Below are 21,912 nucleotides of genomic sequence, written 5' to 3'. Positions count from 1 at the left end.
ATTTGCTCATTCATATTTTTGACAGATCGCAGTTGGGTGCTTACTGTGTCAGACTCCATGCTAGGTACTAAGTGAAGAGGCCCCTCGGTGAAGATTGGAGAGGGAACAGGGGTCTGTGGGTTAGGTAACACCCCTTCCTCCTGAGAAGAGACTTCTTTTATAGATCAGGGAGGAACCTGCACAGAGTTACCCACATGACTTGCTTCATGCTTCCAAGATGATAAATGTCTAGGCTAGGAGCCTGTCTTAAAGTCCACTGTCTTGTCTCCTCGTCACGTGTACACCTGTGATTAGAATCCTCCGGGTCAGGACCAGGAGTAGAGGCCACCCTGAGGTCGATTTTTTTTTTTGCTCCAGATAAGGAAGCGTGATCTAATGGTTAATTAAATGAAGCCGAGAATGCTCCCTCACTGGAGTTGGTTGAGTGACATTATAGATGCTTATCTGCCAGAAATTTTACATCTACAGTACATGTATCCTGGAGGGGATTTCAACACGGATTCTTGATCTGCATTCATGGTCTTGTTCATTTAACCAATCAAAGCAGGTATTAGAGAAACAAACAGTGGAATATTTCTTCTTTTCTTATTCCTGTGGCTCTTCCCTGGAGGAAGCTGATCACAGCTAATGACTAATTACTGCTTATTTTCTAAGTAGGAATCCATTATATGGCAGATATTATCTGCACACACATACGCATGCATATATATATATATTTGTTCTCTCTCTGATTCCTTATGATGATTCTGCAAGGCAGACCGTGTTTGTTATCTTCGTTCTACAGATGAGATTACTAAGGCACAGAGAGCTTGAGTCATTGCCCAAAGTCACACAGCTAGTGACGGGAGAGCCAGGCTTTAAACCCGAGCATGTCCGACTCCGAAGTCCATGCTCTGTCCACACTACATAGCATCGCCAAGCTTAGCCTTGGCAGACTCGCCGAAGCCCCGCTTTGGAGGAGTGCCTCACCTCAGGAACTGGAGAGAAGTCAGAGCATACCGTTTGGCGGTGGGGTGGGGGGGTCGGGGAGGCAGTGCAGCAGCTGGGAAGCTTGATGAGTTGCTAGCATGGGTTTTCATCTCTGCAATATCCATGTTTACATTTACATTGCTGGAACTTTCCAGAATAGCAGACATAATCCATACTCAAAGAAAAGGTCAAAGCACACAGAAATTGTTTTAGATTATTATCCCCCCCTGTACTCCCCTACTCTTGCTATGTATAACCTTTTTTTCAGTCCTTCTGACATACTGTAAAGGGAATGTAAATATTCCACATGAGGCTTCAGATTTGCTATAAATTTGGTCTTTAGAATATTAATTGTAACAACTGTTTTTAATTCTACAAGCGCTTTCCTAGCTATGGATTGCTAGCTGCTTGACCGAAGTTCTAGGTTTCACTCGCTGGAAGTAATCTCGGATGAGGCTGGTAGCAGGAAGAGTCATAGGAACCCGAGTGGGACTGACTCCCAGTGGCACAGGGACATTCCAGGCCAAAGCAGAAAAGCGCAGGGGTGTTTCATGGCAAGGGTACCACGATTGGACACTACGGGAAAGGGGTTTCACGGCATGATTTCCAGCAGTGGGGCGTGTGTGAGAAAAGATGTGGTAGACTCTCAGAGCGAGAGTCCTGGCATGGTGGGGAGCTCCTGGCTCCTTTTGCTCGCTTCCATTCCTGGAGGATAAACTCAGGGGAGGCTGACATCCCAGGTATGCAGCCTATCCCAGGTAGAATCTGTTCTGGAGAAAGAGTCTGTCTCCCTGAGGGCCTTGACTCTACAAGGTTGAGAATGTGCAGCTGGTTCTCAGATGCTGGTTGTCCCCATGTTTTGCAGGTGGAACCAGGCTCACAAATCTTCAGGAACCAACTTCCAGGGGCTTCCATCAAAAATAGATACCCTAAAGGAAGAGATGGATGAAGCTGGAAATAAAGTAGAACTGTGCAAGGTATAAGACTTACCTGATAAATATGTGGGTTGCATCAGTCTGGTTCCTGCAAATGACAGATGAAAGGCCAAATACTGCAGATTATTTAGCGTTTTACACAAGTCCTATCAGAATACTCTGAATGATAGGAAACGTGGGTTTTAGTTTCTTCTTCTTTCTCTATTTTCTAAGACCCTGCATTACTTTATCATCAGAATAAAACATCCTTTAAAAAAAATTCAAGTAGAGGGCGCCTGGGTGGCTCAGTTGGTTAAGTGACTGCCTTCGGCTCAGGTCATGATCCTGGAGTCCCGGGATCGAGTCCCACGTCGGGCTTCCTGCTCAGCAGGGAGTCTGCTTCTCCCTCTGACCCTCTTCCCTCTCGTGCTCTCTGTCTCTCATTCTCTCTCTCTCAAATAAATAAATAAAATCTTAAAAAAAAAAAAACAAGTTAGTGAACTTGAAGATCAGTTAACTGCAGTAAAATGACTTGTTTAAAATAATATAGTGTATAGTGGGTAGGAATTAAAACTGAACTCACAAAGTCATGCCATACATAGCCTTTGTATTTAAAAAAATGATATCAGATAAATGCTTCTGATCAGTTTCATAGCGGCTTATTCCTGTTCAGAAGAGTCGTAACTTTACTAGTGTCATTTACATAGCTTTCCTTAGATCCAGTCTAACCTGGATCTCCGCTATCGGCTACTCATCAGACATAAATTTGGCAGAGGCCTTAGGAGTCTGAACTGGCTGATGTGTCTTCTCTCAACTTCCATGCCATAGCTTCTCATTTCAAATGGTGAAACCTGGGTGCCTGGGGTGGCTCAGTCGTTAAGCATCTGCCTTTGGCTCAGGTCATGATCCCAGGGTCTTGGGATGGAGCCCCGCGTCGGGCTCCCTGCTCCTCGGGAGGCCTGCTTCTCCCTCTCCCACTCCCCCTGCTTGTGTTCCCTCTCTCACTGTGTCTCTGTCAAATAAAAAAAAAAAATCTTCAGATGGTGAAAACTTGTGAAAATAGTTTCTGTCTCTTTCTTTAGGCTAACTTTTGGGTAATTCCCAGGGATCTACGTTCTTTTTCCCTGATTTTCTCTTTAGTTAGGTCTCATCTACTACATAACTAACATCGAGGTTTGAATTTCATTTACTGTATATTTCAGTTCTAATTCTTCCAAGTTAGCCTTTGTTGATAGTGCATTATTGTTTTCCTAGTGCCTATTTCTTTTTTAATATTTAATCATTTTATATATACTTATAGTAACAGTCTGGTAATTCTGTTTCCTCTGTGAGAGTGGTGGGAGTTTGCTTCATGATCGATCGTTGCCTACTGTGTTTTGCAATTTTGTATCATATGTTTTGCAATTTTGTATTGTGAGCTCATTTTAAGAGAGACTTTGTCTATGGGACTCTTAGGTATTGGGAGTGATTCTCCCCAGAGAGTATTACCAGTTTGAGGCCATTTTTTTTTAAGATTTTTATTTATTTATTTGAGAGAGAGAGAGAGGGAGAGAGAATGAGCAGGGAGGAGGGGCAGAGAGAGAGGGAGAAGCAGACTCCCCACTGAGCTGGTAGCTCAATGTGGGGCTCAAATCCGAGACCCTGAGATCATGACCTGAGCCGAAGTCAGACACTTAACCAACTGAGCCACCCAGGCGCCCCTCAAGGCCATCAAACTTCAGAGCCTCATGAAGGCAGATCTGTGTTTGTAAAATCCAGGGAAATGTTTTTACTTTCCCAGTGCCAGAGCCAATGCAAAACACAAGTACTCTAGTCTTTCCATACACTACTGAGCTCCACTTATGCCAGGCCTTTTCTCTTCCTTTTTTTTAAATTTATTTTTCAAGTTTTTATTTATATATTTTGATACACATGTGGCAGTAAAAATAAAATATTTCTTTCTCCCCTATTTTTACACCGATGGTAACATAGCATAAGTAATGCTCTATACGTCACTTCTTGATAAGGAATATTACCCATATATCTTGGATATCCTCCTCATCGTTCCCCTAATAACCTTCCTTATTTATTTTTTTTTGTCATCCCAGTTGATGGACATTTATTTTTTTTAAGATTTTATTTTTTTTGAGAGAGAATGAGAGTGCACATGCATGAAATGGGGGAGGGGCAGAGGCAGAGGGAGAAGCAGACTCCCTGCTGAGCAGGGAGCCCAATGTGGGACTCGATCCCAGGACCCGGGATCATGACCTGAGCTGAAGGCAGCCGCTTTACCGACTGAACCACCCAGGCGCCCCACGAGTTGATGGACATTTAATCCGTGGCTCTTTCTGTGACATTTTGCTCTAAGAGCCCATGGATATTAATTCTCAGATTCCATCTTCTTCAGTGACCTGTTTTCTCTTCCACTCACCAGGATCAACTTGCAGCAGATATGTACAACTTTATGGCCAAAGAAGGGGAGTATGGCAAATTCTTTGTTACGGTAAGCCCCTCGCCTTGCCAAAATATGAAAGCATTGTAAAAATTGAGTTGTTTTAGCTTTTTTTGCAAAAGATTTCATTTTTGGTTTTGCTCAGCCATTGTGTGTGTGTCCATCTGATGCTAACGTTACTTTTGTTTTTGAATGTGGGTCTGTTCTCAGTTATTAGAAGCCCAAGCAGATTACCATAGAAAAGCATTAGCAGTCTTAGAAAAGGCCCTTCCCGAAATGCGAGCCCATCAAGGTAATGTAACCTGCGTGCTGGCTGATGCCCCTTTTCCTAAGCCTCTGCCACTTCCGCCTCTGTTCTTCTTACCCCCTGACTCCTTTGCATGCATCTCCTCTGGATAACGCCTCTCTGCCTAGGAGACTACTATCTCCCAGCGTAATTTCATCTTCCTTGCCACATTCTCTAATTTCTTCCAAACCCAAATTAACCTACTAATGGGACATTCGCAGCTCTTCTGACATCTTCAGTTGAAGAGGAAGCTGGACCCTTGGTGGTGCGGGGCGAGGGGGGCTGGTGCCTGTACGTGTCTTCCTGTCTTCTCTTCTTCCAAGTCAGTTACTCGGTCCCTTGGGTTTAATTCTGACCCTGTGATTCCAAGAGCATACATTCTGGGGAGAATATTGTGGACCTTCGAAAAGGAATTTTAGAAGGCAATGCTTGCTAGCCCCTCGTCGGCATGACTGAATCATAAGGCCATGACCACTCCTTCCCCCTCTTCCTTGCGGTCCTACGAGGCTCTGGTTCCTAGCACTCACACTCTGCCCACCGTACTCAGGCTCTCAGCCAACTTCACCCACAAGTCGTGAGTGCACTGAGCTTTCTCCTGAGGCTTAGTTTTACCTGCACATTAAAGCTTTTGACTCCCAATTCTCTGATTTGCTGTCAGAGCATCTCCCAGCAGAGATCAGCAAACACAGTTGAGGCAGACGTTGCTCTGTCTTCTTTGGCCCTATCGTACTCTTTAGCTTCTGTAGACCCCACATTGGGAGCTTAGGTTTCTCCCTGCAGAACCTTTGGTCTTGAGCTGAAGAGGATCAAGCCAGGTGCTGAGTGTGGCGACTCCGTGATCTGGAATGCGAGTCGGCAGGTGTGTGTGTGGAATGTGTGTGTTGGGGGTGTACACACACACTGGCATCCTCAAGAATGTCACTTCTCTCAGTTTGAGGAGGTCCCAACAGCTTCTGGCTTTGTGCCTGAAAGGTTTTGGATGATAGAATTAGAAAATTCTCTATCTTGACCCACCTGCATAGGCAGATCTTCGGCCATCTTGAGTAAATGCGTCTGATTGACTCTTCCTAGGATGAGCTGCCTTCGCTTTCCTAAGTGATCTAATCTCCTTGTTGGTGGATGACGAGGTCGAGTCACAGTGCAAAGGAGTGAAGCTGTGGCCAGCATTCAGCCTTGCAGGGGGCAGGCTCCTGCCGGGCAAGTTCCAAGTGCCAAGAGCGTGTGTCTGTGGGATACATACCGTGTGCCTGGCCATGTGTAGGACAAAATAGGAACCATCATCATCTTAGCCTTTGAATGAATTAAAGTCTGGTTTGGAGCTGACTAACAAGCATAAAAGAAGAGAGAAGATTGGGTTTCGTGAGCAGGACTTTTTTTTTTTTTTAAGATTTTATTGATTTATTTGAGAGAGAGAGCACGAGAGGGGTGAGGGGCAGAGGGAGAAAGAGAAGCAGGCTCCCCGCGGAGCAGAGAGCCCGATGCGGGGCTCGATCCCAGGACCCTGAGATCAAAACCTAAGCCAAAGGCAGATGCTTAACCGAATAAGCCACCCAAGTACCCTGTGGACTTTTTTTTTTTTTAACTATATTTTCCCCGAGTTATTTTTTTTTAACTATGTTTTTCCCAAGGCTATTTTCCGTAGAGAAGTATGTCAGCAAGTGACAGGGCAGGGAGGAGGCTGAGGAGGGAACAAGAAGCAGGTGTGCGGGAGCAGAAACCCAGCAAAGGAAATGTGATCCATCTTTCTCTCCAAGGTTGCCAAGCCTTGGGATTCAATCCCTTCCACCTCTTGCCTGTCCTCCCATCTCCCTGTTGTCTTAGTTCCTGTCTTCCTCTTCCTTTTTCTTCTGTTTTCAGAAAGACTCAGAGCATCCTTACAGTAGGAAAAAAAAAAAAAAACCTTGACCCCACAGCTGCCACGCCCCTGTGCACCCCTATCTCACATGCACGGTGGCAGCTGACCGGACTTGGTACCTGCCTATCTGCAGCATGGTGTCCTGTTAGTCTCATCCTCCTCTGTTCTCGTAGGCTCTCTGAATGACTTGTTTCCGCCGGCCCCCCCTTCACACTGTGCAGTCTCACTTCTGCTCCCAGTCACGCTTCTATTAAGAGTAAAAAAAATACTGCAGTTCCCAGTGGACCAGAGGCTCTTAATTGTCGGATCCTGGCATCTGATGTCCCTTGGGCTGTCTCTTCCTTGATGGAATGTGTGCCCCTCATTGCACCTGATTGTCTTTCATCGGTAGGGCTGTGCACTCCCCAGAGCCCCCTCCTGGCGCCAGCCCCCATGTCACCCGTGTCTTCACCCTCACAACCACCTCACTGCTGGTTCCCTCAGAGACTCCTCCAGCTGTCCCCTGAAACTCCACGCATCCCAGAAAGTAAGCCGCCCTTACCCCAAAACCAGCTGCCCTTTTCTCCTTCCTCCATGTCTCCTGGACGCCACCTCCCTCCAAACCATCCAGGCTTGACCTTGGAGGCTTCTTGTCCTTCCTCCTTCCCCATACCCTGTAGCTGGGGTCTGTCCCTTCTGCCCTCTGCTGGGCCTTCTGCTCCACCCACACCGTCCTACCTTCTCTGGGCCCTCGTCACCTTGGGTAAGAGCTATGGAATCAAGTGTAAATTCTGAGACTCAAGATCCCTGGTCTTTTCTCAGCCCTTCTTCCTGGTTTGTTTCATTCAGAACCCACAGCTCCCCTCCTTGAAGCCAACAGCAAACACTGTCTCCCGAGTCGCCCTAGTGTCTGTGTTCTGCGCCAGAAGTCGCAAACAGCTATATCTCATTTTTCAAAAAATTTTGCCATCATTTAAACACCAGACGCCTTCACATAACAATCTGATTTCTGGCTTCTCTTGAAAGTCACGAAAGTCTGGCGACACAGGTCTTTGGGCACTGAGGAGTGGGGGGGCAGGGGACTACCTTTCGGTGGACCCCTTGCCCCTAGCCTGACTCAGCACCTCAGGGGCCTCCTTGGTCCCTGTGGGTACCCGCATCTGCGACCCTGATCTGTACCATTTTCCGGCCACGACTTAGCAAACATATCTTGTCGTTTGTTAATGACTGTTGTATGTTCACGTGTATGTCTTGTCTTTTCTTCCCAGTTAGAAGGGTGGGGAGTCTCTGTGAACTTGGGATGCTGCTGCAGTGCCCGGCACTTAGCAGGTCCGTTGTTGGAGACGCCAGCGTCCTTTGGGCAGTTTGGCTCAGGAGTTGTCTAGATGGCAGGTTCTCACATCCGCCCTCTGCCAATGTTACTCCAAGGTCAGGGGTGGGGCACACTGTCAAGCGTTTCCCAGAAAGTTCCAGTGGGGGTTCAAAGAATGCCTGGCTCTTGCCGCCATGGGGTCAGGCATGTGGCGGTAGTGATGGCAGGTGCCATTTGAAGAACTCTCCTGAGTGTTCTGATGTACCCCCCAGGGGAGGGTTCTCATGGCCATTTTCTGCTTGTGTTGAGAATCATTTAGATAAAAGGGACAAATGCAGGGGAAGGACTGGCCTCTGAGAGGACTGTCACAGAGTTCTGTCTTCTGAGAAGGGTCAGACCCCCAGATGCTCTTGCTCCCAGGAATTACACGGGCCGGGGCCGGGCCCGGGGTCAGGACCAGAGACAAGGAGGGCACCTGCCTCCCTTGCCCTCACCCCTCTTCGACCTGGACCCCACTTGCTCTTTCCACCGATTTTAACCTTGTACAAGCTCCCAGCTCCATGGACCTGGGGGGTTCTCTCTTCCTTCCCCTGTGTGCAGATCATGCAATGGGGCCTGTCCCTGCTCTTCTGTGTAGCCAAGGGTAAGGGGGACATTAGAGTCCTCCTGCCTGCTTTGAACCCAAGGTTCGAATAGCAAAGTCGCTGCACAACGTTAACCCCATTGACGGTGCTGAGAAGGACATGAACCCTTCCCATCACTGGAAGGGCCTAAGTGTTGCTCAGCAGAGTAGCTTCCACTGACCAGTTTCCCCTCTTCTATGTCTATGAGCATCTCAGGCAGCACGAGATCTGTACGCACCCACCGGTGGCTCAAACCCAACCAAACACTTCTCGTTCTAATGGAATTCGTGAAATTCTTGTTTGCATTTCACTGCTGAATTGTGTGGGCTCCTGCTAAGCTGCCTCACATCTCTTGTGGAATGAAGCAGAGTATGTGACCCCAAAATAACATAAACGATCACTTTATTGCTGGCACAAGCTTCAGCCTCAGCTGCTTTGGGGCTGCAGATACTGCGTGGTTTCCTACTCAGAACGTTCAGGAGCTGGCTGGGGCAACAGCATTCGGAAGCACGGCATGTCATGGAGACATTGCGTTTCATATGAGTTCACATCGGCCATCTTCCGGTCTTGTGTGATGATGCTTGGCTTGTGTTTAAAATCTTGAGAAGTTGTTTCCTTTTTCACATGGAAGGAGTCTATTTCTTGTCCTGGAGATAGAAGGCCGGTGCCACTTTGCATGGCAAGAGTAAATTTCCTTCCAGTGAAATCAGTATGCTCAGACGAATGCTCGGGGTAGCGCCAGGCAGCCCACCTGTCCCGTGCAGGAGCCCCATTGCGCCTTCTGCTGGGCAGCTCGCCCTGGAGGGCATTCAGGGCTCTGTTCCGCAAGTAACCCCCCAGCCTGGGACCTACTCTTGCTCTAGTACATGGTAAATAACCAAAGCAAAAAGAACAGATGCTTCCCCTTTTCCCAAAGCCTCAACTGCCAGTCTGCTAAAAAAAAAAAAAAAAAAAACCCCTTTGTTAGTTTGGGGAGAAAAAACCTCCCCAATGATGCTGTGAGATCGCTGGGTGCCTGATGGATGGTTTGCTGCTCTAGATAAGTGGGCGGAAAAGCCAGCCTTCGGGACGCCTTTGGAAGAACACCTGAAGCGGAGCGGCCGTGAGATCGCACTCCCCATCGAAGCCTGCGTCATGCTGCTCCTGGAGACCGGCATGAAGGAGGAGGTGAGCGGTGCTCGGGGGCCCCGCGGGCCGCCATCTGCACTGCGCACACTGACGGCTTCCCAGCTTCGGTCGCCGTGACCCACATTTTAAAGGGGGACCCTGCACACTATACCCGGAACAGACACTGTGAATGAAATGAGTTTCACGGAACATTTCCCTTTCCTGCTTGCGGTACACTCTGACTTTCTTTTGCCCCACTTGATTGTTTCGTTTTCGACTCTGGTTGTGATTTGTGACATTGAATTTCATTTAAAAAAATTTTTTTACAAGATTTTATTTATTTATTCATGAGAAACGGAGAGAGGGAGGCAAAGGCAGAGGGAGAAGCAGGCTCCCCATGGAGCAGGGAGCCCGATGCAGGACTCCATCCCAGGACCCTGGGATCATGACCTGAGCCAAAGGCAGATGCTTAACAGACTGAGCCACCCAGGCGCCCCTGTGACATTGAATTTCAAGATGTACTAAATGGACCAGAGCTTCTGTGAGCTTTAGCAGAATCTTACATTTGGGTAGTACTATGCATTTTGGTGGGGGTATTTACATACTTATTTTATAAAATCCTTACTCCCCAAAACCTCACAAACCAAGCAGAGCAGGTCTTGTTACTCCTCACATCAGTAAGTGAATGAGTTCATGGTAGGGGGCAATCAAAATCAAATGCCAAGTCTTTTTTTTTCCCCTTTTAAAAACCTTATTGAAGTATAATGTACATAGAAAATGTATGTATCATAAGTGAACAGCTTGATAAGTTTCCACAAACTGAACCCACCTGTGTGATCAGCACCCAGATCAAGGAACAGCCCAGAAGCCCTCCTTGTGTTTGTTTCCAGTCACTGCCCTGTCTCCCATTGATGTGGCCCCAGCTTCTAGTAGCCGAGATCAGAGCTGCTCAGCCAAGGCCAATTTTGTCCCCTTCGGGAGATGTTTGGCAAAGTCTGGAGACAGTTTTGATTGTCACAGTTTTGGAGGTGGGTTTGCTACTGCTCTAGTGGGTAGAGACCAGGGTTGCTGCTTAACATCTCAGAATGCACAGGACAGCCTCCACAACGAAGAATTATCTAGCCTGAAATGTCAGTATTACTGAGATGGAGAAACCCTGCCTAGGTTAATTTTGCTTAAAACCTACATCTTTTAACTCCTGGACCAGTGTCTTCATAGTCCTGCCTTTCTCGCTTGACCTTCATGTGTTCTTCTCTAAGTAACTTTTAGGGCAGTGAAAGTGACAAGCCACCTAGTCTAACAATTTTTCATGAGATGCCACTTAAAAAAAATTCTAAATTTAGAAAATCTATAGCAGTCAACCTTGTGGAAGTATAAAATATTGCATTTAAATTGATTTCTAATAGGTAGGCACAGATAATTTAGCAACGGGACAGGGCAAGAGCCCACAGCGATCAGGAATGAACCGCCCTCTGCCTGTCTGTCTGCCCCCCTGCCGTGTGCTTGGTCCTGTTGTCCTTCCGGTCGCCCGCCCTCAGAGATGAGGGGTGTGGGAGTCAGGCCGGGACGGAAGCCTCTTCCATCAGGTGTGTACTGCTGCTCAGCATAAAGCCCACAACTTGAACCTGATGCTCATGGCTTTTTGTTGTCTTTAGGGCCTTTTCCGAATTGGGGCTGGGGCCTCCAAGTTAAAGAAACTGAAAGCTGCTTTAGACTGTTCTACTTCTCACCTGGATGAGTTCTACTCTGACCCCCATGCTGTCGCAGGTGAGCTGCAAGGAGTCGCCCTCAGGAGGGTGGGTCCTGTCTCACACAGATCACCAGTTAAAAATCCAATGTTCATTTTCAGATTCAGAGAAAACTGAAATGGTCTCCCTATATAGGTTTAATTGGACAAACTGAAATGACAAATAAAACTGCATAAGGGTACACACACACATACACCCCATTTCCTATTTGGGGGGCTTTCTTTGTTTTCCTGATTATTAAGTAAAGGTGAAGGTAGCTTATAACCCAGATATTTGGAGACCTGCTTGTATTTCCTTCCCTTCTTTCTCCTTCACAGTCTAGATCTGCCTGGGGAAATGATGTCCATTAGAAGGTGACTTTGAAGCTAATTTTATTTTCTACTGACCCGTCAATCTATTTTGCAAGGGCCAGAATTTGTTTTAGGAACACTCCATGCTCTAACCACTCCCGCTGATTCATAGATTGTTCTAGATATTCTTGGCAGGTTGTAATTGAGATCATTTCAATTTGTAAAAAATCATATGTCCTGAGATTCCCAGGCCTACCCCTTGACATACTCAAAGTGAGTGTTAACAATTTCAGGTGCTTTAAAGTCCTATTTACGGGAACTGCCTGAACCTTTGATGACTTTTAATCTGTATGAAGAATGGACACAAGTTGCAAGGTAAGTTTAAAGAACACTGAGTTTTCAAAGTTAAAGGTAATGATGGGATATTACGTCCCCTTTGTGAATCATTTTACTCTCAGGGGTCATAAAATAACATTAAAATAGCACACGTGTTAAATAATATGTGCCTCAGTTCTTAAGTGTCGGGTGAGAATATTGAGTATTATTAGTGTGGGAGAGTCAGCACTTAGGCATTGGCTTCAATTTGCATGATGTATATGGATGAAGACATGTAGTGGGCCCTGGGGACAGGTGTCATACTGACCAGCGGCGATGTGCCTGGTGAGCCGTGGGGAAACTCAGCTGTGCAGTAATACAGTGTTGATGGTACTAGTAATGGTTGTTAACGCTTACTGTGTGCTCACTATACTAATCTTGATACCCGTTACCTCCTATCATCCATGATCAATGACATAAATGACAGATGTGGTTAACCTCATTTTCCAGACATGGAAACTGAGGCTGGGGGAGGCACGGGGCCCAGGGAACAGCAAGTAATTGGCAGAGCGGGAATTCAGACCCAGACCTCTCTGCCCCAAAGACTGTGTCTCTGTCCTTTGCGCCTTCTGCCCACCCCCGGCTTCCATGTGTCTAGGAGCTGTTGGCAGCCTTGTCCACCAAGTCCCAGAGGCTTCTCTCTGGCCAGCCAGGCTGCCTCCTTGTTAGCTTGTGTCTCATGGTTCTGACTCACTTCCTCCCGCAGGGGCCTAATTCCTCAGCCCTAAAGGGAGGAGGAACAGATCTCCCTTCCCCTCCTACCCTTCCCCTGTCACCCGTTCCCAGCAGACAGGCTGCGGGGTCTGATCAGTTAGGCCTCAGTGGCAGGTGGCTCTGCCCCGGTTGGTAAGGTTTTTAAAGTCAGAGTAAGGGGCGCCTGGGTGGCTCAGTCAGTTGAGTGTCTGCCTTCGGCTCAGGTCATGATCCTGGGGTTCTGGGATCGAGTCTCGCATCAGCCTGCCGCTCCTCCCACTGTGCTCTCTCTCTCTCTCTCTCTCTGACAAATAAGTAAAATCTTAAAAAAAAACAAAAAAAGTCAGAGTACACTCGTAGTCACAGTCATATCCTTAGAGCCTGCGTGCGGCCCATCCTGTTGTCAGCGTCCATGTTTCTGGGGCTGAATAAACAGAGCTCACCAGCAGCGTCGAGTAGGAGAGCATTCAGGGTCTCCTCTATTGGGTAGCCTGCTCCACTTCTGCACCTTGATTCGTCTCCAGCTCCGAGACTCCCAGCATTGTTCCAGTGAGAAAATACACTCTTCGAAGCAGGTATCTGTTTATGGATGTCTTGATTCTCCTTACGTGAGAAATGTCAGGATCCCAGTGGCACATCGACTGGCCTCTAACGTATAATTATGTTTACCCCCTACCTGTCACTCCAGATGGGTCCAGTTGTGGAGGACGTTTTAGGTCCAGAGGTGTACTGTGTGGGCAACTGCTAATGCCCTCTCCTGCCGGCGGGCAGCGATGACTGACCTCACCTGGCCCTCTTTTGTCGATGGAAGTTTGCATGTGGAAGCCGTAGAGCAGAAGAGCCCCTGCGATTGCTTCACGACAGGAAAGGGCTCCTGGGCCTGGAGCCTTTGAGCAGAGTTAAGGGCAGGGAAAGGCTCAGGGGTCTGGGTGCCCGGGAGCTTGGCCAGCTCACCTGCGGCTGGGCCAGCAAGGGATCTGGGCGCCAGCAAGCCGCTCATGGAGATAGGCACCTTCCTAGACAGAATTTTCAGCGGTGTCTTGTCTCCTCTGTGCCAGCTATTGGCACAGGTGGTTTCTAAGGTTATGCCTCTGGAACCTCCCCATCACTTGGCAAACTCAACTTTTTTTTTTTTTTTTTAGATTTTATTTATTTATCTGAGAGAGAGAGCACAAGCAGGGGGAGCAGCAGGCAGAGGGAGAAGCAGGCTCCCCGCTGAGCAGGGAGCCCGATGCGGGACTCGATCCCAGGGACCCTGGGATTATGACCTGAGCCGAAGGGCAGACTCCTAACTGACTGAGCCGCCCAGGCATCCCCAGAATCAACATTCTTATCCCCAGGCGGGCACATCAGGAGACCGAGTCTTGGCAAGGCTAACTCACTGCTCAGAGTGAAAGATTTAGTTGGTATTTGACTCCAAATGTATTTACTTCCAAATCCATCCCGTTTTCCAGCCATGTTTTCTCTGTCAATGAAGGCATCGCTGTTAATATAGCCTGTTATTAACTCAGGGGTTACTAATGATGTGTCTTAATGGAGGGTTATGAATACAGGTTTGGTTTTTTTTTTTTCCCTCAGTGTACAGGATCAAGACAAAAAACTTCAGGATTTATGGAGAACATGTCAAAAGTTGCCACCGCAAAATTTTGTTAACTTTAGGTATGTATGACCGGCATCCTGCAAATTACGCCATCAAGCCACAGTGACTCTGGAACGAAGAATGGTGCCATGTGGAGCAGAGGTCACTCAGTCCAAGCACACTAAACAAGTGCTTTGGAGAGGACTGGGGGTTGCTGGGAATGGGATTCGATGTATGTTATTGTGACGCATATCACCGTGTGATGCATCCGCATCACGTCTGCACTGACAGCTAAGTCCCCTGGTCAGTTTACCACTGCAGCTACTAGGAGAAAGTTCTCATGGAGAGTTGGCTTGACTGCGTGATGGATTTGGAGTCTAAATTGTCCAGTATGGGGGTCTCCTGTCTGACTCAGTCAGTAGAGCCTATAACTCTTGATCTCAGGGTTGTGAGCTCAAGCCCTACATTGGGCATAGAACTTACTTAAATAAATTTAAAAAAATAAAATAAATTGTCCAGTATGTAAAAGGAAAAAATTAATCAACAATTCTATTTTCTGCAATAGCTTTTATATATGCTATATAATTTATTTTTAATAGAGCATAAATCATCCTATTAAATGAAATGTCTAGAACTGGAGATTAGGTATTGCTTTGTGGAATTACTGTTTCTAAGAAAATTTACCGGGGAATACATTTCTAGAATTTCACCTCCATTTTCCTTTTGACCTAAAATGTGACTTTGAAGAAGCATAAAGAGAAGAAGCCCAAAGTATTGAAAACCAAAGAAAATTTTATAAGAGGACTTGGTCCAAAATGACAAATATTCTACTGGTGAAATTTCTGTCATGTTACCTGACCTTTAATTTCAGTCCCGGGTTCTACCACTAAACTAAGCTAAATACTCCCTCTGGACACCTTAAATATCAACTTTGCCTTAACGAATACGTTAATATTTATAATATCCCTCTTTGTTTCATTCAGCACACGCAGCTAGGAATTACACATAGTCTTAGATTATTCCGTGCCTTATGTTGGAAACAGAATTACAGTTCTTGGTAATTTGGGATTTCGTCTCTTATTTTGTTTGTTTTACTCTTTATAATTTTGACTAATTATTTTTTGAATAGGGAGCACATTCCCATGGTTCAGAATTCAAAAGGTGTCCAGTGAAAAATCTCTCACATATACACAGATACATATATTTGTTGCTCTCACACTCCTCCCTTTTATTTTGAAACCAAATGATAGTATATATTGTATACATCATTCTCTTCACCTTCTTTGCTGAGTAGACATCCTGAAGACTTTTCCATATCAGTACATGACAATTTTTTATGGCTGTATGGATATATTTTATTAAATCAGCACCCTATTAATAGATAATGGAGTTATTCTTAATTTTTTGTTTTTATAGTGCTGTGCTGGTATAGGAGAGACTATAACTATATGATAAATTGGAGATTTTTATAATTACCACAGAAAATATTTTCACATACAGTTTCCTTTAAGCAATGTCCCTCTGCTTGTATTTTTTTATGTTTGTATTAAAACATATCGAGCCCACTGTTAATCAGATTGTAATTTACTGAGGGGTCGATAGATAGGGCATAAAGGAAAAATGGGTTGGAAATACACAGCAGATAAGGATTGAATTGTGGAGGTTTTCTTGTGAGCTGTTTTCCTCTTCCAACCCCTAACGGAATCTGTTGTCTGAAACAGAGAGCACAGGACTTTGTAAGATACAGAACCTGAGCCAGATTCTGATTCAACGCCACTCTGCACTTAGCACCTGAGCAACCTGGGGCTGAGCACTGGGGCGGGAGGATGCTGTTCCCGGAAATATTTTCCTTTCTCTTTTCTCCCCCAGGTATTTAATCAAGTTCCTTGCAAAGCTTGCTCAGACCAGCGATGTCAATAAAATGACTCCCAGCAACATTGCAATTGTGTTAGGCCCTAACTTATTATGGGCCAAAACTGAAGGGTAAGTGAGCTTTTCCCGTATCACGGTATTTTAATCTCGCCTTTGCACCGCCGGGGGACAGACCCCCGTTCCCGGGTAAGATGCACTTCCAGAGTTGCCCTTCTGAACCTGGTCTTTCCACGTAGCCGACATTCTCGGAACACTGCTGTGAGCTGGGTCCCATCCCAGATGCTGGTCACGCGCACAGTCCTCAGAGGGCCCCGCCCTTGGGCAGTCAGGCAGATGAACGGCCATGACAAAGCCCCACACACATGTCTGTGCACGTGGGGGTGCTGCTATAGACATTATAAAGTACAATGGCCACAGTACTTACCGAAGGAACACCGCTTAGGCTGAGAAGTGCCGGGAGAGCCCTGCAGAGGAAAAGGCACTTAGGTTGTACTTGGATGGATAAATAGCTCCCTGCAGGCGTGACCCAAATAAGCAAAGGCTAATTTGGAGGTGGGGGTGGTGTCACATGGTCTTGTATAACCTGAGCGCAGGGGCCAGGAGACTGTGCCAGAGGATTATGAAGCCAGAGCCAGGTTCTGAAGGGCCTCATATCTCGCTGAGGTTTTGGAACTTATTTTGGGTCATAAGTGGTTGGGGAGGCATCAAGGTTTCTAAGCAGAAGAATGAGTTGATCAGACTGCATTTAAAAAGATAATTTGGGGGCGCCTGGGTGGCTCAGTCATTTAAGCATCGGCCTTGGGCTCAGATAATGATCCCGGGGTGCTGGGATCGAGTCCCACGTGGGGGGTGGGGGTGAGGGGGGGTCCCTGCTCAGCAGGGAGTCTGCTTCTCCCTCTCCCTCTGCCCCTCACCCCACTCATGTGCTCTCTCTCTCTCAAATAAATAAATAAAATCTGTTCGAAACCAACTTAAAATCAGCATTTGGACACACCATTGTTCACCAGCTCACTTGCTGTTAACACGGTGCAGACTAAGGAGTGACAGCTGAGTCGGGGTGATTTTCCTCCTGGGGCATCACTGCCACACGCTGAGGCCAGAGCCCCGTGAATCCGGTTTTTGCATTTGTGCTTAAATATTTTCTTGTTTTAAAGTAATTCAATTGGGGGCACCTGGGTGGCGCAGTCGGTTAGGCATTGGACTCTTGGTTTTGGCTCAGGTCATGACCTCCGGGTCCTGGGATCGAGCCCCGCCTTGGGCTCCATGCTTGGCAAGGAGTCTGCTTGAGATTCTCTCTCCCTCTGCCCTTCCCACTTGTGCTCTCTCTCTCTCTCTAAAATAAATAAATACATATATATATATATATTTTAATAACAAAGTAATTAAATTGCTCTGACACAACCTGCAGAAATCAGAGGCTGCCTGGGGGAAGCGGTCTAACTTTGTGAATGTCCTTCACAGAACACTGGCTGAAATGGCAGCAGCCACCTCGGTCCACGTGGTTGCGGTCATCGAGCCCATCATCCAGCACGCTGACTGGTTCTTCCCTGAAGGTAACGTACATTTTCAATTTCATAGTGCGTCCAAGCAGCACAATAACGGTATAAAAAATTCTTTAAAGAAGAAAATGCTTCAGTAGCTCCTTCGTGAGGATGTGATTGGTTTCACCTTTGACATATTGGCATCCACATTATTTTGTATTTCGCTTTGTTTCACTTCACCCTGGAGTTGTCCACTCAGCCAGTGTGAATACCCATTGACACCGTATGTCTACTGGTGAGATATGCAGTCTTCCCTGGAGGAGCCTGGCCCTTGGAGAAGGCCACATAAACAGATACCATCACACATGGCGAGTTAGAAGGAAGGGCAGATGGTTCGACAAACTCAGATGTTGGGCACAAAGAACCAGGACTTCTTTATAGAAGGGGTGACACTGAATATGCAGTTTTCCGCTTAGAAAATGGCTTTTTGTTTCTGTAGGCAGAGAGCTGGGTCTTTGGAAAGGTGGAAGATGAAGCCGGATAGGTTGACTGGAGCCATTTTGTGAAGGTGGGAGTTGGCCGTGTCAGAGAAAGAGGATTTCAGCCAACAGGCGATAGGTTTCCAGACTACGTTTGTTGTAGTCCTGGGGATCTCAGAGATCCCATGACCCCCTTTGAGGGCATTGGTAGGGCAAGCTTTGAGAGTGCAGACCTGTGGCCCCGCTGTCCCCTCCCCTGGAATGTGAGCTCCATGACCCCAGGGCAAGCTCGTTTCTCCTTTCCCGGGGTCCCCTCATCATCGAGAATCATACCTCACTCATGTAGATTCTCAATAAGTACGTGATGCATGAATGAATACCGGCGTTTTGCCCAAGATTTCTTTGGGAAAACAAGTCTTAGAAAAACTCTATAGGCACTCTGAAACACAAACTGAGGGTTCTAGAGGGGAGGGGGCTGGGGGGATGGGTTAGCCTGGTGACGGGTATTAAAGAGGGCACATTCTGTGTGGAGCACTGGGTGTTATGCACAATCAATGAATCACGGAACACTACATCAAAGACTAATGATGTCATGTATGGTGATTAACATAACAATAAAACAATTATTAAAAAAAGAAAAGAAAAACTCTATAGGCATTATGGAGTTGGTGTTGCCTTTTACTTGTATTTTATATCAAACTGTAAATACCTTTCATTTTTTTTTTAGTAATCCATGCTATTGTCCTCTTCCATATTCCCTGATTTTTTTTTTTTAAGAAGAGGGCAGAGGAATTGTGTAACTTATATTCTGAATCACACCCCCTCCTTATCTCTAGTTTCCTCATTTTACCTCCCCCTGGTGTGGCAAACCATTCTTGAGAAGATGAGGGGGCAGGGAGTTGCACTTGTGAAACAGGGAGGGCTGATGGGAGTTTTAAAGCCTCCTGCACCCGTATGCTCTACGCCTCATGTGCAGGCAGACCTCACTTGATGGCGCTTTGCTTTATGGCACTTCCTAGATGCTGCAGTATTTTACAAGTTGAAGGTTGGTGGCAACCCTGCTTTGAGCGTGTCCATTGGTGCCATTTTAGCAATAGCATTTGCTCATTTCATGTCTCTGTCCCATTTTGGTAATTCTTGCAGTATTTCAAACTTTTTCATTCTTATTATATTGGTTATAGTGATCTGTGATCGGTGATTAGGACTCACTGAAAACTCAGATGATGGTTAGCATTTCTTAGCAATAAAGTATTTTTTAATTAAGGTATGTGCCTTGTGTTTGTAGACATACTGCTATGACACAGGGCAGCATAGTGTAAACATAACTTTTATGTGCACTGGGGAACCAGAAGAGTCATTTGACTTGCTTTATTGTGATAATTCATTTTATTGGGATGTTCACTTCATCACAATACTTGCTTAATCGTGATCCTCGCCTTATTGCAGTGGTCTGCCACCAAACTTGCCTTATCTCTGAGGTGTGCCTGCACGCTTGTTTCTTTTTCTCCTTGCAGAGGTGGAATTTAACGTATCGGAAGCATTCGTGCCTCTCGTCGCCCCAAATTCCAATCACTCATCTCACACTGGAAATGACTCTGACTCAGGGACCCTCGAGAGGAAGCGGCCTGCCAGCATGGCGGTCATGGAAGGGGACTTGGTGAAGAAGGAGAGGTGTGTTTAGAGCTGTTCACTTTCCTCCAACAGCAGATGTCATGTAGAAGAATTACTAAACCCTTGGTATCAGGTACTGCCTCAATGGGCCTGTAGTATGAGAGTGCCCCACGGCGCGCCCATGACGTTAGGTCTAGATATTTCGGGAATTCTGCTCTAGTTCATTCCAAACGTTAACGTGACCACAAGGCAGCTCTGTAGCTTGTCAGTACACATTTGTTCCATATGCATCCAAGCTTCACTTGGTCTGTGATAAGCATCATACTCATGCTACAAAGCCACCTAAACATACTTGACGGGGGGAAAGGAGAGAAAAAGCAAGGGCAAGTTAAATATTGTGGACAGATGAGAGAATAACCCACCTCTCACAGTGAGTTGTCGGATTTGGTTTTCAGAGAGACCCATTCTGGGTATAACTTAGCCCCTCAATGGAAGCCAGCCCCTGACTCTGATGTTCAGCTGGAGATACTCCCGTATTTGGACTTAGTGAGAGACCTAGGTCTCTATACTATGCTCCACAGGCGATTTTAGTGGGATTTTCAAAACTTAATAAGGCTGTCTGTGATTTATGCCCTCAGAGGCCAACCTGTTCAGTCTGAATGATGAAATGCCACTGTGCTCACCCATAAGGCCAAGTTAGAGAGGCCTGTGGAGTAACGTGCTTTTCGCACACAGACGGAATAACATCACTGGACATGGTTTTACAACTAAACAACAAGCTCTTCTTTTCATTGCCCAATCTTATAGTGAGCTTTGATTTTTTTGTTTCCTTTTGCTTTGTTGTTGTTTTTTAATCCATAGCAAAGGCCCATGCTTTACTTTCCGTCTGTTCCTCTGAAACCCACATTTCTTATGGGCAGAGGTTTTACTTCTCTGAAGCCCCGATCACATATTAGGTCCTGCTTCCTGATGACACACTGGCCACCGCACAATTAGCCTTCACGTATTTGAAGTCACAAAATGCAGCGTCCTGGCCCTGGTTGGCACGCAAGAAGCGATTCTCGGTTATCTCCGGGGGTGGATTCTCCCCGCCAGCTGACCCAGCACACACGAGCTCAGGGAGCCACATGTCTCTATTTTTCAAACTGAAGAGCTTGAGAGTTCATCCATCAGTCGGCTTACGTGAAAAGTGAATCTCCCTTCTCCCCATTCCCCAGCCACCGTCTCCTTCCCAAAAGCAATGAGATTTTTCCGGGGTCACGAATCCTCTCAGATACATTCTTTGCATCCACGCCCACCAGTGCTCGTACACCTCAGCTGTAGAGGCAGAGTGCGGTGTGACATCCTGACGCTGCCCTCAGCCTCCACCCCGTCCCCCAAACACCCAGACGCAAGGCGGCCGTTGGGTGGTAGGCAGGTAGGTGCGCTAACGCGATGTCACCCACTCAGGACGAGGTCTGCCTGTGTGCTTTCAGCCGTTCACACCCAAATTGAGAAAGGACATTGATCAGTACCAGGTCTGTTGGTTTGCTCAGGTTTAAAGCCAGGTTGAGCTGCTTGCCTTGGTAACAGCAGTGACCATTCGTCTGGTCCTTGCCGCCTCACTGCATGCTGGGCAACTCGGGTGGCTCTCCCCGTGCGTGGGTTTTAACACATGCGGACCAATGGACTTCTGTCTCTATAGTCGGCTTGCATGCTGTGTTGACTGTTTCTTCTTTCTGTGTAGCTTTGGTGTGAAGCTTATGGACTTCCAGGCCCACCGGCGGGGTGGCACTCTAACTAGAAAGCACATATCCCCGGCTTTCCAGCCGCCACTCCCGCCCACAGATGGCAGCACCTTGGCTCCTGCAGGCCCAGAGCCCCCTCCCCAGAGCTCTAGGGCTGAAAGCAGCACAGGGGGTGGGACGGTCCCCTCCTCTGCGGGCACACTGGAGCAGGGGCCAAGCCCGGGCGACAGGTAAGAAGGCGGCTTCTGCTGGCAGCGGGTGCTCCGTGCCCCACCCTTCTCGAAGGCGCTGGCCTGCAGGCATGGCCTCCATGCCCACAGAATCGCTCAGCAGAGAGTGAACCAGATCTGCCTTCACTCTTCTGGTTGGCAAAGGATGGGAAAAAAGACTGCAAATTGCTTGCTTCCTTTCCCGTTGTCCAAAAGAAGCAACGTTTGTTTGCATTCTTTACCATACTGCTTTGGTGCTAGAAGCCAACAGGCGGCTAGCAGTACTGTAAACCTCTTTTCCCTGTTTGATGAGCACTCAGTGTTCATTTACCATTTGCTTTTGTCATCTTCCACACTAAGTAGTTAACACTT

General features: G+C 47.0%; 1 protein-coding gene across 1 annotated transcript in view; it reads left to right on the top strand.

The window, feature by feature from the left end:
- Nucleotides 1-21,912, top strand: part of ARHGAP17 (Rho GTPase activating protein 17) — a 52,273-nt gene that overhangs the window by 13,391 nt on the left and 16,970 nt on the right. The window contains exons 7-17 of the mRNA XM_025855440.2: nt 1,835-1,946; nt 4,297-4,365; nt 4,525-4,606; nt 9,409-9,536; nt 11,132-11,243; nt 11,808-11,889; nt 14,161-14,241; nt 16,031-16,144; nt 17,495-17,586; nt 19,508-19,664; nt 21,331-21,561. Of these exons, the coding sequence (XP_025711225.1) occupies nt 1,835-1,946; nt 4,297-4,365; nt 4,525-4,606; nt 9,409-9,536; nt 11,132-11,243; nt 11,808-11,889; nt 14,161-14,241; nt 16,031-16,144; nt 17,495-17,586; nt 19,508-19,664; nt 21,331-21,561 (1,260 nt within the window). The remainder of the gene's footprint in view (nt 1-1,834; nt 1,947-4,296; nt 4,366-4,524; nt 4,607-9,408; nt 9,537-11,131; nt 11,244-11,807; nt 11,890-14,160; nt 14,242-16,030; nt 16,145-17,494; nt 17,587-19,507; nt 19,665-21,330; nt 21,562-21,912) is intronic.

The sequence above is a fragment of the Callorhinus ursinus genome, unplaced genomic scaffold (assembly GCF_003265705.2).
Source record: "Callorhinus ursinus isolate GAN/ISIS: 27379988/994484 unplaced genomic scaffold, GSC_fseal_2.0 scaffold85, whole genome shotgun sequence".
In the NCBI taxonomy this organism is placed as follows: domain Eukaryota; kingdom Metazoa; phylum Chordata; class Mammalia; order Carnivora; family Otariidae; genus Callorhinus; species Callorhinus ursinus.
Note: the sequence above shows the minus strand (reverse complement) of the source record. Positions and strands in the feature narration are given on the sequence as shown.